The sequence below is a fragment of the Hesperophylax consimilis genome, chromosome 24 (genome assembly GCF_061612785.1).
Source record: "Hesperophylax consimilis isolate HC1 chromosome 24, BYU_Hcon_1.0, whole genome shotgun sequence".
Lineage (NCBI taxonomy): Eukaryota > Metazoa > Arthropoda > Insecta > Trichoptera > Limnephilidae > Hesperophylax > Hesperophylax consimilis.
Genome location: NC_142859.1, coordinates 4,004,349 through 4,021,394, shown reverse-complemented (window position 1 = coordinate 4,021,394; position 17,046 = coordinate 4,004,349). Strand labels below are relative to the sequence as shown.

Genomic DNA, 17,046 nt, shown 5'->3' with positions numbered 1-17,046 from the left:
ATAAATATTTATTACTATAAAGGGTAAATACTGCATATTTACTTGTTATATTTAATTCATTAATATAATAAAATTTATTAATGAACCACATTAATAACAATGTTGGCACAAACATTTGCAAAACAATAATTGCATTTTTTCTTGATATCCCTCATTATTTTATGGAGCTTGGAAAATAGGTAGGGAATATAATAAAATAGCTTGGGCTTGTAGATCTAAAAATAAAAGCTGAACAAGAAATAGCTTTGGATAGAAATGTAAATACAAAACAAAATATGTTTTAAATGCTTCACACAGGATAGGCAAGAACCAATACAAGTTTGTTGTTTTTTTATTAGAATTAAGAAAATCATTGATGGCAGCAATTTTGCATTTTGTAAAGTCGGTACCTATTAATTATTTTTGAAAATGAACACCTTGTCATAATTCGAAATAAAAACGCTGCTTTCAGGATAAGTAGGAACCAGGCCAAGTACTTACTTATTTTGCAGAAAAATCTGTGGTATTTTTATTTCTTTGTTCATTAATGCTGATATTGGTCATATTGATGCCTCTCGTCCAACGCTTGTTGGGGATCGTGCAGACCGAGGGCGCGCCTCTCTGCCTCTCTCGGCACCGATGAGGGCGTGGTCGGCGGCGATCTGCTCGAAGAGGGTGAAGTGCTTCACCTTGGCGTGCTCCATGGCCTCTGTGTCGTGGGGGGCGTTGGCAAGATGGGCAGCTAGAAAATTTTTTTTTTACCTAAACGGAGGTTTAGGTAAAAATGCACAAAATAGGTTTTCAGAGTCTTAGTTTGGGTTATTTTAATAATTTAAAAAACCTTAAAACTTAACTTTGATAGAGAAAATATGGAACTTAACCCTTTATAGGACAACTTTTTTTTTAACGATACGCCCTTAATGGTTTTATTTATGTATTCTATATTCATTTTGATGAACAGAAAAAACCTTTTTTTTTGTTTAGTCTTTTTGAAATTTTCGATTTTCCAGACCGGTGTCCATTTAGGTAAATAAAATATGATTAAAATTTTTGTTTTCATTACAAAAAGACAGGTTGGTAAGGAAAAATGTACTTTTATTTATTTGCGTTACAGGAGAATAACTGCTTTGATAATTTTATAGAGAAACTGACCTGGACGCGATTTTCGTAAATTTACTCAACTTGTGCGAACTTCGGGGCGGTTGGTTCGATTCAAGACCTCTGTGGATTACCTCAAAATGAATAAAACCCATAAGGGTGATTATAACTTGTAAACATAAAGAAATATCTTAGACCTTAATGTTGCAGGTCTCAAAACTATCCGTTTTTAGCTTATGACCTATAAAGGGTTAAATACATCTTTTACCATCTCCCACTACATAATTAGTTATTTCTTCTGACAAACAAATTAAGATGAAACCAAGTGCTATTTATATATTTTTGGCGTATTAAACGTGCAGCGGAATTAGATAAGTTTAATGTTGTATCTTGTAGTAATTATGTAGAAAGCAAGTGCTATATATTTTTATTTTTTGCGTAAGCGTGAAGCGCAATTCGACATGTTTATCATTAAAACATCCGTAAAAATAATTATGTGTAGGTTCCAAAATATTGATTTCGATATCGACAATTATTTTACAGTATAAGGTAATTAAAAACGGATGATTTAAAAATCATTTAGCGTAATTTTTTTTTTTTTTTTTTGGAATTATTTTTTATTTTTAATAATATGTTTACATGGTACATAATTCATTTTACATATTGGGTCTTTTTACTACTCTTCCATTGAAAGCATTTGCTAAATAGTAATGGTTTTATAAATTTACCTGTCATCTCCTAAAAGCTTTAATACATTTGAATATAAATTTCCGGATGACATTGTTGTATGTACGATATTATAGTAGACTTCAGAAAAAAATGTACGATAACGTTTACCAATGTTTACAATGCAATAATATCAAACAAAATCACATCAAAATCATTTTGAACTGTCAGATCCGAAAATGGCATACATGTGTTACCATACTAAAAATAATGTATGTAATCATTAATTTGTCAAAGCAGGTACCTTCATTTGTAAAAGAGGGGCATTGTCCGTAACTAATGCTTTGCAAGGAAGTATTATTACCAAACATGACATTCTATGAAACCCGCCTACTAACATTATTTTTAAAAGCTTGTGCAACTAAACTAGCAGAGAATTGAACCCGTAGCGCTTATGCGGGAACCTGGCGCATTTGTCTTCTTAGCTACTAATCGTTCAAAATGTAAATATTAGACGTTTCAAAATATGTAGGCATATTAGGTGACTAATAAACTAAATCTAACAGGTTTCGATCGTATGTCCTGGTCAAACTCCAACTCAAACCAATAAAAACACTCGCGACATCAAAACGGTTATTGTGGACTCATGAAATGAAAAATCCGGGGAAGTTGTAATTTTTTAAATAGCGAGTTCAGTATTCATCCAAACTATTGAAATCATTGGAAAATTTCAAATTAAATTAATTTATTTAATGTAAATGGTTTTTATATATTAAATGGATATTGCGATAAAAAAATCATTATATTAGATTCAGAAAATTTGATTTTATTGTTGATTTTAAATTAAGTCGGTACCAGGTTTCTTCATTATTCTGTAGATGATATTTTACTAAAAATTGAACAAACAGTATGGAAAAAATTAAGTTTTTCTCAGTTTTAAAATATATACTAAAATAACAATATCAACTCCAGTGGGCTTATTTGTAGTACCTACATATCAACCATACAAAATTGAAAAGTGTGGAAAGAACTTTGAAACTTTTAGCCCCGGCTTTCTAGTGATTATCGTAAAGTTTGCTACATAAAATAACTTTTTTCTGTTGGTAAATCTTTTTTCCAATTCCGCGGGAATTAGTGGCGTCTTCGAAGTTCTCATATAAGTGTATAATAGTGTGCTGCTGAATTTTGTTTCATTATAATAGTTTTATCATTGTGCAGCTTTTTTGCGTAGTAAATTTACAGATTTTTATAATATAATGTTTAAAATGGCCAGTGAAAACCTGAATGTGAAAGGCTTTTTCACCAAGAAGGAATGGAGTGTAATGTCTGAAGAGATACGTTACGGAGCCCATTGCATGTACGTCGTGTACAAACAAGGTAAGACTCCTTTCTCCTCCCCTCTCCTATTTCACCAACCTTAAATAATTGATTAAACGGTTTTAAGATTTTCACAGCATAAGTATTATTGGGATAAATTTGAGGGTTTTATGCCATGTTGTGCTTCCTCCTTCTTTCATCATTGTGGAAGATGTGCACCCACACTTTGGTGATGTTTTGGTGTACCCTGGTGTCCGTATTAAGTTTTTGTCTTGCAGCTGTTGTCTTTGTGCTTGTTGGTAAGTGATGTTGGCAATTTTCTTTCAGTCTACTTCACTGAGGATTACACTCAGGTACAGGTGTAGACAAAAAGGTCTATTCCACTGTTCACTCACCGTGAATTCTTTCGCTCCGCAGCGCTGTCTCTGCTACGTAACTGTGACGCTGTCCAAAACGTTGGCTAATCAGGGAGGAATCGCACCACGGCATAAAACTCCAAAAATGAATCACAAGGTTTATACATACTGATAAATGTTTATCACTTTGTCCACAGGAAAGATTGAAAAACCAGATTTTGTTATTCGGCATGAGAAATTCAAGGCAGAGCTAGAGTCAAAGAGCAAAAAGCAAGGTACACATAATACTATATAATGCATGTTGTATTTAGATTCATAATAAATTTACTAAAGTGTTCCTATTCTTCACTGTTTGTAGATAAGAGTCCGGCATTCAGGCAACAACAACAGAAGACCCGAATGCGGAATAAGCTTAAGAACCATAAGGTGCGTATTGTATTAATGTTCCTCCAGTATTAGTGGTGTATGAATAAGGTGTCATGTGTGTTGGTTGGATTGTTGCAGGTTGGCGCAGTGGAGCAATGCTTGAAGGGCTTCAGCCAGCTGGAAATAGACGAGTAAGTGTGGAAATGAAGAGTTTGTTGTATTTTGTTTGTAACTATATAAATTGTTTCATGTGATCTTTGGTCTTTACTATAGACACTTGACAATAATAATAGTGATGGCATTAACATAGTGATGTAACATAAATATGTTTTGATTCCTGCAGATGCGCACGGAGGAAAAAGTTAATGGATGAGGTGGTTAGAGCATTGGAGGAGGAGTTAGACACGGGTCCAGACAGCGAGCCTGGTGAGTCTTTAGTCCTATAGAGAATAGCGAATATACTGTGGTGTGTGTTGGGTTAATTGGCTTCATGAACACATCCTTACTTTCAGTGTACATCAAGAAGAGGCGGCTGAGAAGACTGAAGAAGGTGAACTACATGGAATTGCAGGAACAGGAGGACGACGCTTACAGCTGTAAGTATGTAGTGGTGGGTGTACTTGTGTGTTTTGTAGTGGTGGAGTGTGTGTAACTGTGTGTGTGTTGAATTTCCAGGGTGTGATGAATGCGACGCACGCTTCCGGACGTTCTGCCCTTTGCACGGACCGCTGCTCATAATACCGGATGACAAGACGGGAGACGCAGAGCTCGGGTGTCCCCCGCATGTAGCGCTGCGGTCTTCGGGAATCCCTGGGGCGGGGCGCGGTGCCTGGGCGGCGGAAGCTCTGCCCAGCGGTCTGCGCTTCGGGCCCTACCGCGGCCAACTCTCCAGCAGACCCAACCCCAACAGCCAATACGTGTGGCAGGTACTACACATCTACTCACTTCTTTTGCTATAACGGCTTACCACATTTATACCAATTACCAATTCGCAAATCATGCTGTACAGGTGCGCCGTCCAAACGGGGGGAGGCACTATATCGATGGCGAGAACATCAGCAATGCCAACTGGCTGCGCTATGTTAATTGTTCGCGCAACACCCTGGAACAGAACCTGCAAGCGTTTCAATACAAGGGGAAAATATTTTACAGGTCAGTGCAATATACTATACTATACTACATTACACTTAGTCCTCAGCTGTTAACCATACATTCTATTTGCACTTCTGCGTATGCTTTCAGAACAGTGAAGAATATAGAGTCAAACACGGAGCTGCTGGTATGGTACGGACCGGAGTATGGGAAGACGCTGGGTATAGATCCCAAGACGTACCACGCACCTCTTTGCACCCGTACACCTACTCCGCTCCAAGGTATACATTCTTCTATATTATATACCACTGCACCGTCCGGAGCCAGTCCCAGACTGGAAGTCAATTGTTGCCAAGTGCCTGGTCATTAAAATATAATCACTAAACATTTAAATTCTGCGTTTCACACAGCCATAGTCATTTTTGGAAAGACCTTGCGGTGGGTATACAATTTAACATGGAGACCGCCTAAATGCATTTGTAAATAGATCTTAACTTAAAATTAATGACTCATAAGGACGGGTTGTTTTACAGAATTTGAACAATTAATCAAGTTCTGTAAAGGTTCCATTTAAGTTCTATTTTTATTGTACCATGGGCCGGTTGTTTCACAGTACTCGGATAATTACAGAACTTGAAAAACTTGTATATGTATTAGCTACGAAATTTGATGAATAGTTCAAATTCTGTAAAACATCCCACCCTCATTATTATTACTGTATTGAAGCTCATCTTTGAATCCACGTAATATTTTATTTGTACTTTTGGTAGCAAATTGTTTTCAATCTACTTCACTACAATGAATAGAGTTGTGATCTATCTGTGACTACATATTTACATTTATTGAGCAAAAACACAGACAACCATTGCTTTTCTTTGCATTTTTTCACATCTCGCACGGGGGTGTGAAAAATTGTTATCACTTCTTCGATAATAATTTGGATAACTTCGGGAGTTATTTTTTCTTCATGATGGTAGAAGTAAAAAAGATGGACAACTTTTTTCGATATTCCATTGTTTTTTTACTGTACAAAAATATTTTTTCATAGAAGAAATTTAAATTTTTTTACTTAAAAAGTACCTTAAAACATTGTAATTTGAAAAGAAATAAGTAAGTCTGGGTTTGATCTTAAATAAGCCAATAAATGAAATATTTAATTAACTGAGGAATTGAATAATCTTGACACAATGTTGCCTGTTGTGTGCTGATGATGAGTTGCACATTTCTAACAGAATGGAAGTTCTTCAGTCTGTCGTATATAGTGGACGACGCACTGAGACGCTCCCAAGTGAAAAGGGTGAAATAAATTGTAAAGGCTTTCCTGTCAATGTACAAGTATTTATCAACTTACTTGCTTTTTGGGAGCGGCTATAGTTATGAACAATAAATACTTAGAGCAAGCGGATGAGTTTGTATGATTTGGAAGTATATGTTTAATGGAAGACTTGGGGCCAGTTGTTTCACAGAATTTGAACAATTCATCAAATTTCAAAGGCAATATAAGGTTTTATACCAACACTGGTGTATAGAAATGAAGCTTGGAACTGGCAGACGAAGGATGAAAGTGAACTGAATGGTGAGGCGTATGTGTTTATAAAACCATGTATGACCGTATTAGGAGTTATTTGATGAAGCAAGTGTTCTCTGCAGGCGGCAGTTCGCAGTGTGAAGAGGAGCGGATGGCAGGAGGAGCCTCAACCAGCGGAATGGGGACAATCGACCCACAGCCCTCCACAAGCAAGGGGCAGAGCTACACTGTGCTGCTTCCACAGAAGAAACCTTTGTCATGTTCCAAATGTGAATACTCCACTAATGATGACAGAAATTTTAAACGTCATAACCTAATCCACACCGGTGAGAAACCATTCTCGTGTGATGTGTGTACGTACACCTGTTCTCAGGCTGGCGACCTTAAACGGCATAAATGCACTCACACAGGTGAGAAACCATTCTCGTGTGATGTGTGTACGTACCCCTGTTCTCAGGCTGGCCACCTTAAACGGCATAAATGCACTCACACAGGTGAGAAACCATTCTCGTGTGATGTGTGTACGTACACCTGTTCTCAGGCTGGCGACCTTAAACGGCATAAATGCACTCACACAGGTGAGAAACCATTCTCGTGTGATGTGTGTACGTACACCTGTTCTCAGGCTGGCCACCTTAAACGGCATAAATGCACTCACACAGGTGAGAAACCATTCTCGTGTGATGTGTGTACGTACACCTGTTCTCAGGCTGGCGACCTTAAACGGCATAAACGCACTCACACAGGTGAGAAACCATTCTCGTGTGATGTGTGTACGTACACCTGTTCTCGTGCTGAAAGCCTTAAAGTGCATAAATGCACTCACACAGGTGAGAAACTATTCTCGTGGGATGTGTGTACGTACACCTGTTCTCAGGCTGGCGACCTTAAACGGCATAAACGCACTCACACAGGTGAGAAACTATTCTCGTGTGATGTGTGTTCGTACACCTGTTCTCGAGCTGACAATCTTAAAGTGCATAAACGCACTCACACACAATCATATCCAAAATAAACTTAATGCTAGTCTCACACGAGTGCTATTCTCTCATAATATGTGGGCTTGGTCTGTTTCACCATATTGCTCGCCACACATTCTTTAATATATGGAAATTTTTAAATTTAAATTTTGTTTATTTGCATTGTAATTTTACATTCTTATTTTACAGTATTAGGAATAAATTATATCACTGACCAATAAAATAATGACATTCTCTCATAGTATAATATAATGTGGGCTTGGCCTGTTTCATCATGTCGCTCGCCATACATTCCCAATGTGAATGTATGGCGAGCGATATGCTGAAATAGGCCAAGCCTATATAATGAAAGGTTAGCATTCGTGATCCTACCTTCATTACTCCGACATGGCACATCTTACCGTCACTGATGGTTTTACCACACAGACACCTCAGGGATCTCTCTTCTACGGCATTCAATCTACTTTTGTCTGCCAGTTCCATGCGTCACTGCCATCCGTCAGGGTTGGTATCAGCACTCCATTGTGGAATGTCTAGCCTCACTTCTTTGTTTAATACAAGTAACCGTTTATACATTGTTTAATGTGCGGTAGAGAGAGGTTGGTAGCACTTCATCTCTATCGCTCCAAGTGCTCTTTGCTTCATTCAGAATGAGATTTAATCATTCTAAAGTGAATCATTTCAAGTATATAGGTAAAGCTTAGTCATTAAAAACTTCCCGGTCAAAAATCACTTCAAGTGATCTTCGCAAGTAGTCAAATGACTGAAACACATTCGACTAAGAAATCATTTTCAAATGTAATCTTTTTTACAACTTACCACCGCCTGTAACTAGAAACTTACACCTACTTATATTATTTAACTACTGACCTGTTCATTTACTCAATTTAGTGGTTTTATATCTGAATCAGAGACGTAGCTAGACTGGCGAGGGTTTTTCGTGAAAGAATTATCCTAATGTTTAATTTGTTTTTTCTTTTTGTGTATAGAATTTATGTTAAAAAATTTGTAAAATTTATCTATTGGCAAATAAATGTTTTATTATTATTATTATTAATGGCACACCTACTTTTTTGGGGAGTGGTGACAAATGAATGAAAATATGCATTGTGATTAAAAATACAATAAAAGTCGCCATTTGGTAGTACATTCTGATGGCCTCCATGGTCGAGGGGTAAGGCTTTCGACTAGCTATTCGAAGGTCGCAGGTTCATATCCCGGCGTGCGCAAGTATATTTTATTTGTCGAATTAGTGTTATTTCACAATTTAATCATAAATTAATTTATACTAGTGGCACGTTCCAGAGTAAAAGATTTTTTCAGTATCACCTTGGTGTAAGACCACCATTCTGAATTGAAATGTTGCTTGAAATAGCTCTGGCCATGTTTAGTGACCAGATCTGAATAGCCAGGTACCTCTCAACCTTCCCATCTCCTTCCCTACCACCTTTAACCTTCAGCCTCACAACCTACCTCAATTGGGCTGCCATAATCTCACTGGCTCTAGATGGTTGGGAACACTCGGTATTTACATTAAAAAAATAAATAAAATAAAAAAGCATTGTAGTTGTATACGATTTATATAATTTATTAACTCAGGGCTAGAATGTGCCGTAGATTAAATTGTTTACTATTCCTGTTTTTCTCGTCCACAGTCAAACTAATACTTTCTGTCAATTTGTATCACTCGCAACTGTTGGCGAGGCTGTTGAATTATATTATTCATCAACAAACAGACGAATGTTTGGATTGAAAACTTACAATACATAACTTATATCTTACAACGAAGGTCAATTCCTGTATTGCCTCATTCGTATTCTGTGTAAGGAAGTTACAATTACATCTCACATTTATTTTGGTTTTATCTTCTGCGTTGAACTTTGATCGATCAATGTATATTATTATAAGAGTTTATAATTAATTCCTTCATTTCACTTTATTATTCATTGAATTAAGTTCTGTAACTGAAATTATTTCTATGTGTTTGTACTATTTAGTTGAATTTAATAAAAGCATGTACCTAATAATAAAAGTTTATTGTTTTATTTGTACATATTACCATGGGAACTGTATAGTTGGGTGATATTTAAAAAATATATAATATTGTTATAGTGAACAATTCATTTGGTTTCATTTATATCATCTCCACACTGGAGGTCCTAGAGTCTGTCTCGGGGTGGAGGTCGTCTTTGAGGATGCTGGCGGTTACCCACCACTTTCCCAAGAGCGACACAACTCTACTTTATTTTATATAACAACACTTTCTTTTCAAACAATGATTCACCAAGTGTTTCACTAAGTTTGGCAACTGATAGTTGCATTTCAGCAGGTTAGTATAGTACAAGTATCTGCCATAATCAAAGTATGGGTATAGATCACCAAAGGTCACCAGCTCGTCTTCGGGTACAAGCCGAAATGCAGGAGTAATAATTAGCCCGTGGAAACATAAGATATTGACTTCCGGAACTCAATTCCGTGGACAATCCTTTTGAGGCGGGGTACACACACCTAACGCCAAATGAAGTACAGGTTTTTGTTTCTCAGCTCTTAGTTTTTAACTATTTGAATTTCACTTTTGTTTTCTTGAATGAATTGTAATTTCGGAAGTGGAAATTAACCCACTTCCCGACATCCGATGAAGCTGAAACTCGGCAGATTGACTCGTTGCCAATGACCATGAAATTTATCAACTTAACCCAAGATATTTCACAAAGCAAATGTTAAGTTAATAAAAAGAAACGGGTTAAATGATTTTAATTTTCGCCACCTGCTGGCGGGTCTGTCTGGGAGAGCCTGGTTGTGGGATCCGTCACTCCTGGGGCATTGACCCCCGGATTACTACCCACCCCTCATACCTTTTTCCTTCCCAGAACTTTCTCTCCTTCATTTCCCTCAAAAGACCCTCGAAATTACGTTTCACAATGATAGTTATTTTGTACAAAATTCGTAATATTTTTTGAAGAAAAAACATTTTGTAACAGCGGTATGGAGGCAGAAACTAAAATGGAGAACGTACAACACTGATGAAATGTAATTAAAACGAAGTTTTACCGCTGTAATTGTATTTCAAGTGCATGTTTTATGACCACAGTAAAAATTCTATGAATTGCCAGGTACCCAGTACACATTGCACGAGATCTGGAAACTAATTTTTACTTCACAGAAATTCAACACGTTTTGGCGTTTCCTGAGGTCTACAAATAGCACAAAAATACTTTAAAGCGTCTCCTACTCTTCACCAACAGTACGCAAAAGACGCCTTTTAGCTTCTCCCGCAAAGAATGTGTTAAGATAATCGTTACAGAAGTGATTATAGGAATATCATGCCATTGTAGGAATCATCATCACAGGTTTATCAATTAAAATATTGATGCCCTCAATAATAAAAATAAAGCATTGCATAAATAAATATTTGTGTCTGTCAATTCTGAAAATATTGATTTTGGATAAAATTTTACTATTCCACCTGATTCTTAATGCGTATAGATTTTAATTGAAATAACACTTTGTTTCTACTTAATTACAATAACAATAACTATTAACTTCGGTGGAGAGGTAAAATAATAAATTTAATTTAGTTTAAATTAAAATATCAATTTTTGTTTTTGGGGTGTTATGTCGTGTTGTGCTAAGTTACAGTTACGTTACAGTGTCCATCATCAGGGCAGATGTGTGATGATGGACACTGTAAAGTTGTCCGAAACGTTGGCTAAAGAAGGAGTTAGCGCAACACGGCATAACACCCCAAAAACAAATAACAAAAATACTTTTGGCCGTGATAATCTTAATATATCAATATCTCCAATTTTGGTTGAAAATGGGTTAAGTACTGAAATGTACCAAAGATTGCCTATATTTTTTATGGATTAAAATATTGCATCTCCTTAACCTACCATTCCAAAGATATAAACATGTTAAAATATATTGTAAATCCTCCAAGCAATGTTTCTATGAGCACAGATATACAGATATGCGTAATTTGCCGTTTTCAGTTGATACCATGTCGTATTTTGTCCAAATTACAGTAGACAATGCTGCCAACCGTAAACAGGATGGTGTAAATTCTATAAATTCTTTAATTATATAAACACGCCCAAATTGTTGAAATAAAACTTGGTTTAAAACTTAATTAGTACACAAAACAACTATTTACATCGCGGAAGATGGATAAATATGCCCAAAATAGGTTCTTAGTTTGGGTTATTTAAATTATTTGTGCAGATTCAAAGAGTAAAAGAACAGAACTGCTTAATGTATAGAGGACTATAATGTAAAACATGGGAAATATCATAGGTTTATTGATTTTAACTACTTAAATAATTAAAACTTTAATGCATTTTTTTCCATATCCCCCGATGTAAGAGGAGTATGATAATTTTACACAATATTTTAGTATTGATTGTTTTACACCAGGATTTGAACTTATAACAATAATTTAGCTTACTCTCAAATTGAAACAACTTAATAGCATTTCCGTGTAGTTTTCCAACACATTGTTATATGGATAGTTCATATGCATACTCCTTAAATCATGTTTACTATTGCAAAATACACAGGCACCAGGGTTTATGTTGGATTTCAAAATCGTCTTCCTGCGAACCCTTGGCTGGTCGCCTAAATCTGCCTCAAAGCTAGAAATAAAAATGTGTAAATATACAGAATTGCTGGACATCATTAATAAGCAAAATTTTAATTTATTTTTACAAACACTTCGTATCAGTTTAACCCTTAGGAATCAGACCCCTGCATAAGTAGTGTTGAAGAATAGAGCCCACGGTATGAAGTCCTGCAACTGCAGGGTTGACGTGAACATACATTTTGTCATCAAATATTATGTATAATAGTCATAAAGACAAAACGAAAATTGTAACCTCATCAAATATATTATTATTGTCTACTTGTTGGATTTAACAATCTTATCTTTTTATGAAAGGTTTGATTTAAACATATATATTTATAAGATGTGGATAATCTAAATATCGCCTGGCTGACGGCCGCATATATACAGTCGTATATGCTATTAAATTAATCACTGTTGTCATGTCACCATGCGTCGGGTCACATATCAGCCGTTGTCTTTCGGGAGTCCACATTTTGTTTATTGACGGTCATTATTTTATGATAACTGTGTGTATGAAATTGTTAATTTTTATGTTTTTTTATTGATTGCAAAGGCAAAGTTATATTAAAAATAAAGCGAGTTTGCTAACTAACCATCACTCCGTTTCTCCGCAGCGGTAGGCAGAGAAGACGGACCGCCAAACAACTTGGTCTTGACACACACTCCTTGCCTCATTCACATTCATACACTGTCTCATTCATACTCTTCTATTATTCTGACTCTTGACATGGCCCGACTCAAGTATCTGATTCACTTGATTGTGCCATGTTTTCCTCGGGCGTCCCCTACTTCTGCTACCATTCATATTTGCGTCATATATTCTCTTTACACTCATTTCTTCACAAATTCGCTCTACGTGGCCAAACCATCTAAGTGTCCCTTTCTTAATCTTACTCATTACGCTTACATCAAGCTAGAATTCTTTGCGGATCTCCACATTTCTCACACAGTCATACATGGTTTTACCACACATACGCCTCAGGGATCTCACTTCTACAGCATTCAGTCTACTTTCATCCTTCCTCTGCCAGTTCCATGCCTCACTGTCATACATCAGGGTAGGTACCAGTACCCCATTATGGACTGCTAGCTTCGCTTCTTTGGACACGCCCAATCCCATCTATTTCAATTCTTGAATACTTATACTAATTCCATGTATAGTTTGAATAACCACGGTGGCATTACGCAGCCTTGTTTAACACCTGTTGTGATATCAAACCACCCTGTAAAACTACCATACAAATGCAACACTTTTTGCCAGAAACCCTGCAATGAGCATACGAAATGTATTTCAATGTACGCAATGATTCTGTGTATTTCAAATGCATTATATACATTTTATTTTTAAATATTCCGTAAAAACAAATACTGTTTTAGAAACTAGATAAAATTATATGTCCGGAACCGATTGTTACGATAGCGGCGCGAAATCTACTATTCAACAATTACTCTGGCTATTTTTAGGATTTTATTGATAATATCTTTGGAAAGCTGGAAAGAATTATTATTTCTCTTTCTAGCATCAAAAAATTAAGTATTTCCGCATGATAGAAAAAAATGGGTGTGTCAAGCCTACGCAAGACAGAAGTGAAACTTCTAGTATTCTTCTCTCTCTCTCTTTTCATTTCATTCTCTCTTTTTTTCTGTCTATTGACATATTTATAAGTAGCATGTGATAAAAAAAATTAAAAGTTATAAAAAAAGAAAAAAAAAAATTAGTTAAAGCGGGGATCGAACCTCGGTTCTTCACGACCACAGTCGTGCGCTCTGCCTGTAGACAGCGAAGATGAGTTAGGAGAGTGAGTTAAACTAGGTATATAATATTAGCTAGGCTCCTATAGCGAAATGATCCCTTTTTTTCGTCACGGTCATGAGTCGGTTTTACTCCGGTCCTCGAAATTGCATGACGCGCGTAAAGAAGTTTCACTTCAAAAAATTCCTCCAAATTTATGGATATAATTACGATCTTTTTCAAGCGCGTATGTAATGATTATTTTTATCAACGTCGCATACACCTTGCTAATGTTTTCAGTATTATTAGGGCTTTTTTATACTAATTTTCATATATTTATTGGCAGGTAGAGTAGAAATTAATATTTTTTAGCGTTTGCCAACGACCATACCATGTTGAACACACCGGTTCTCGTCCGATCACCGAAGTTAAGCAACATTGGGCGCGGTCAGTACTTGGATGGGTGACCGCTTGGGAACACCGCGTGCCGTTGGCCCATTTTTTATGGTAATTTCATGTTTTTTTTTATTTTTTTATCGTTACTATAATTAATAATATCATAAAATTCTTTAACTTTTCAAGTATGCTACAGGCCTAAAATATTACTTAGTGGATTGATATTATGGTCAACCATTGAAAAAAAAAATTCCTACAAAGTTATGGATGTAATTACGATCTTTTTCAAGCGCGTATGTAATGATTATTTTTATCAACGTCGCACACACCTTGCTAATGTTTTCAGTATTATTAGGGCTTTTTTATACTAATTTTCATATATTTATTTGCAGGTAGAATAGAAATTAATATTGTTTAGCGTTTGCCAACGACCATACCATGTTGAACACACCGGTTCTCGTCCGATCACCGAAGTTAAGCAACATTGGGCGCGGTCAGTACTTGGATGGGTGACCGCTTGGGAACACCGCGTGCCGTTGGCCCATTTTTTATGGTAATTTTATGTTTTTTTTTATTTTTTTATCGTTAACATCATAAAAAATTTTATATCATTCTTTAACTTTTCAATTATTCTACAGGCCTAAAATATTACTTAGTGGATTGATATTATCGTCAACCATTGAAAAAAAAAAAGGCGTTAAAAACAAAAAAATAATTTGCCTTAGCCGAGAATCGAACTCGGATCAACTGCTTGGAAAGCAACTATGCTGACCATTACACCACCAACGCCAGTTGTCGAGATGAGCTAAGAAGCATTTATATTTTACTTCAAAACTTTGACTAGATCAAATGAACTTTAATCGGTCCCGCATTTTCGTTTCGGTCATGAGTTGGTTTTACTCCGGTCCACGAAATTGCATGACGCGCGTAAAGAAGTTTCACTTCAAAAAATATAAAAATACTTTTAAAAAATATGGACTCCCGGTCATATATGATCAACAGGGGTTAAAATACATTGTTTTATTTCTTCGGCGACTGAAATATAACGATTGAACTAATACAAAGTGTTTTATCCAGTGATTCTGGATATTGGTAAAGTTGTCGAGTTCCGCTTCATGCTTGCGTATGTGTTTGATTTCAACTTCAATATTTAATGGAGACTACTATTTAAGTCTGGGGTTTAGGTAAATATGCACAAAATAGGTTTTCAGAGTCTTAGTTTGGGTTATTTTAATAATTTAAAAAACCTTAAAACTTAACTTTGATAGAGAAAATATAGAACTTAACCCTTTATAGGACAACTATTTTTTAACGTTACGCCTTTAATGGTTTTATTTATGTATTCTATATTCATTTTGATGAACAGAAAAACCATTTTTTTTTGTTTAGTCTTTTTGAAATTTTTGATTTTCCAGACTGGTAAAAAAAATTATCTAAAATTTTTGTTTTCATTACAAAAAGACAGGTTGGTAAGGAAAAATGTACTTGTTATTTATTTGCGTTACAGGAGAAACTACTTTGATAAATTTACAGAGAAACTGACCAGGACGCGATTTTCGTAAATTTACTCAACATGTGCGAACTTCGGGGCGGTTGGTTCGATTCAAGACCTCTGTGGGTTACCTCAATGATTACAACCCATAAGGGTGATTATAACTTGAAAACATAAAATAATAAGAAAATATTTTATCATCTCCCACTACATAATTAGTTATTTCTTCTGACAAACAAATTAAGTTGAAACCAAGTGCTATTTATATATTTTTGGCGTAAAGCGTGCAGCGGAATTCGATAAGTTTAATGTTGTTTCTTGTAGTAACTATGTTGAAAGCAAGTGCTATATATTTTTATTATTTGCGTAAGCGTGAAGCGCAATTCGACATGTTTATCATTAAAACATCCGTAAAAATAATTATTAATTTTCTCCTATTCCGCTTCACTCTTAATACGCAATATTTCACTTTAAAATAAATGGATTTAGCTTTATTAAATCAAAACATGATTTATTATGTCGGGGGAGACGGAAATATACGCACTTTAAATTTTAATTTCGTTTATTAAGTCACTTACGCGATATGTCAATTAGTATTAATTAAAATAATATATAGTATATTTGCGGCACGTTCCAGAGTGGAAGATACTACCAGTATCGCCCTGGTGTAAGACCACCATTCAGAATTGAAACGTTGCTCCAAATGGCTTTAGCCGTGTTTAGTGACTAGATCTGAATAGCCAGGTACTTCCCCACCTTCCTCTTTCCCTTCCCCACTTACCTTCAGCCTCACAACATCCCCCAATTGGGGATGCCATAGTCTCACTGGCTCCAGACGGGAGCAGTTGGGACTCTTGTGAGGTATTCACTATAAAAAAAAAATAAAATAAAAAGTATGCGGCGCCGCCGACGGCGACTATATTCATATCAAGAGTTGGATTATATTCATAATATCGTAATTCATACCTACAAAATATTTCATAGACACTGCTGCCAACCAAAAAAAAAATAGTATTGCCATATAAAATAAATAATATCATCGTGTATAATTAATCCATATTAATATGTAAGTCAATGTATTATTTATAACAAATAATCAACATATAATTAAATAAAATAACCCGAATAACAAACAAATAGAATAAAATGTGATTAAACGTATTCCATTTAGGTAGTTTAGGTTAGGTTAGCTTAGAACATGTAAAATAGGTATTAGAATTAAATCACAAACAAGTCTATACAAACCTAGCGTAGCCCACATACTATTTGAAAACTGGGATATAACTCTAAAGGGGACGCGAGCAGGCGTTATTAAAGGGGCATTTTTTTGCTATAGAAAGTCACAGTTAGATTAGGTTAGGTTATATATATTAATTTAATATTTTCAAGATTTTATTTTCTATTAGTTCGTAGGTAGGTACTG

The 17,046-nt window shown here is 35.6% G+C and overlaps 1 protein-coding gene, 1 long non-coding RNA gene and 2 other non-coding genes across 4 annotated transcripts; 3 read left to right on the top strand and 1 right to left on the bottom strand.

Annotated features, from left to right (window-relative positions):
- LOC149411825 (uncharacterized) lies at nt 1–2,370 on the bottom strand. Its single transcript, XR_016304661.1, has 2 exons — nt 1,806–2,370; nt 1–721 (listed from the first exon to the last, which is right to left on the bottom strand). It is a non-coding gene; the product is annotated as an uncharacterized LOC149411825 (long non-coding RNA).
- Nucleotides 2,371–2,548: 178 nt separating this feature from the next.
- On the top strand, nt 2,549–7,919 carry LOC149411824 (PR domain-containing protein 11-like). The gene is made up of 10 exons (XM_089646251.1): nt 2,549–3,691; nt 3,775–3,842; nt 3,921–3,973; nt 4,126–4,208; nt 4,295–4,378; nt 4,458–4,708; nt 4,792–4,934; nt 5,025–5,155; nt 6,525–6,631; nt 7,809–7,919. Exons 1-10 carry the CDS (start codon nt 3,592–3,594, stop codon nt 7,917–7,919), a joined length of 1,131 nt encoding a protein of 376 aa, XP_089502377.1. The 5' UTR covers nt 2,549–3,591.
- A 6,193-nt stretch (nt 7,920–14,112) lies between these two features.
- On the top strand, nt 14,113–14,231 carry LOC149411823 (5S ribosomal RNA). The gene has a single exon (XR_016304738.1). It is a non-coding gene; the product is annotated as a 5S ribosomal RNA (ribosomal RNA).
- A 323-nt stretch (nt 14,232–14,554) lies between these two features.
- LOC149411822 (5S ribosomal RNA) lies at nt 14,555–14,673 on the top strand. The gene has a single exon (XR_016304736.1). It is a non-coding gene; the product is annotated as a 5S ribosomal RNA (ribosomal RNA).
- Nucleotides 14,674–17,046: the final 2,373 nt, after the last annotated feature.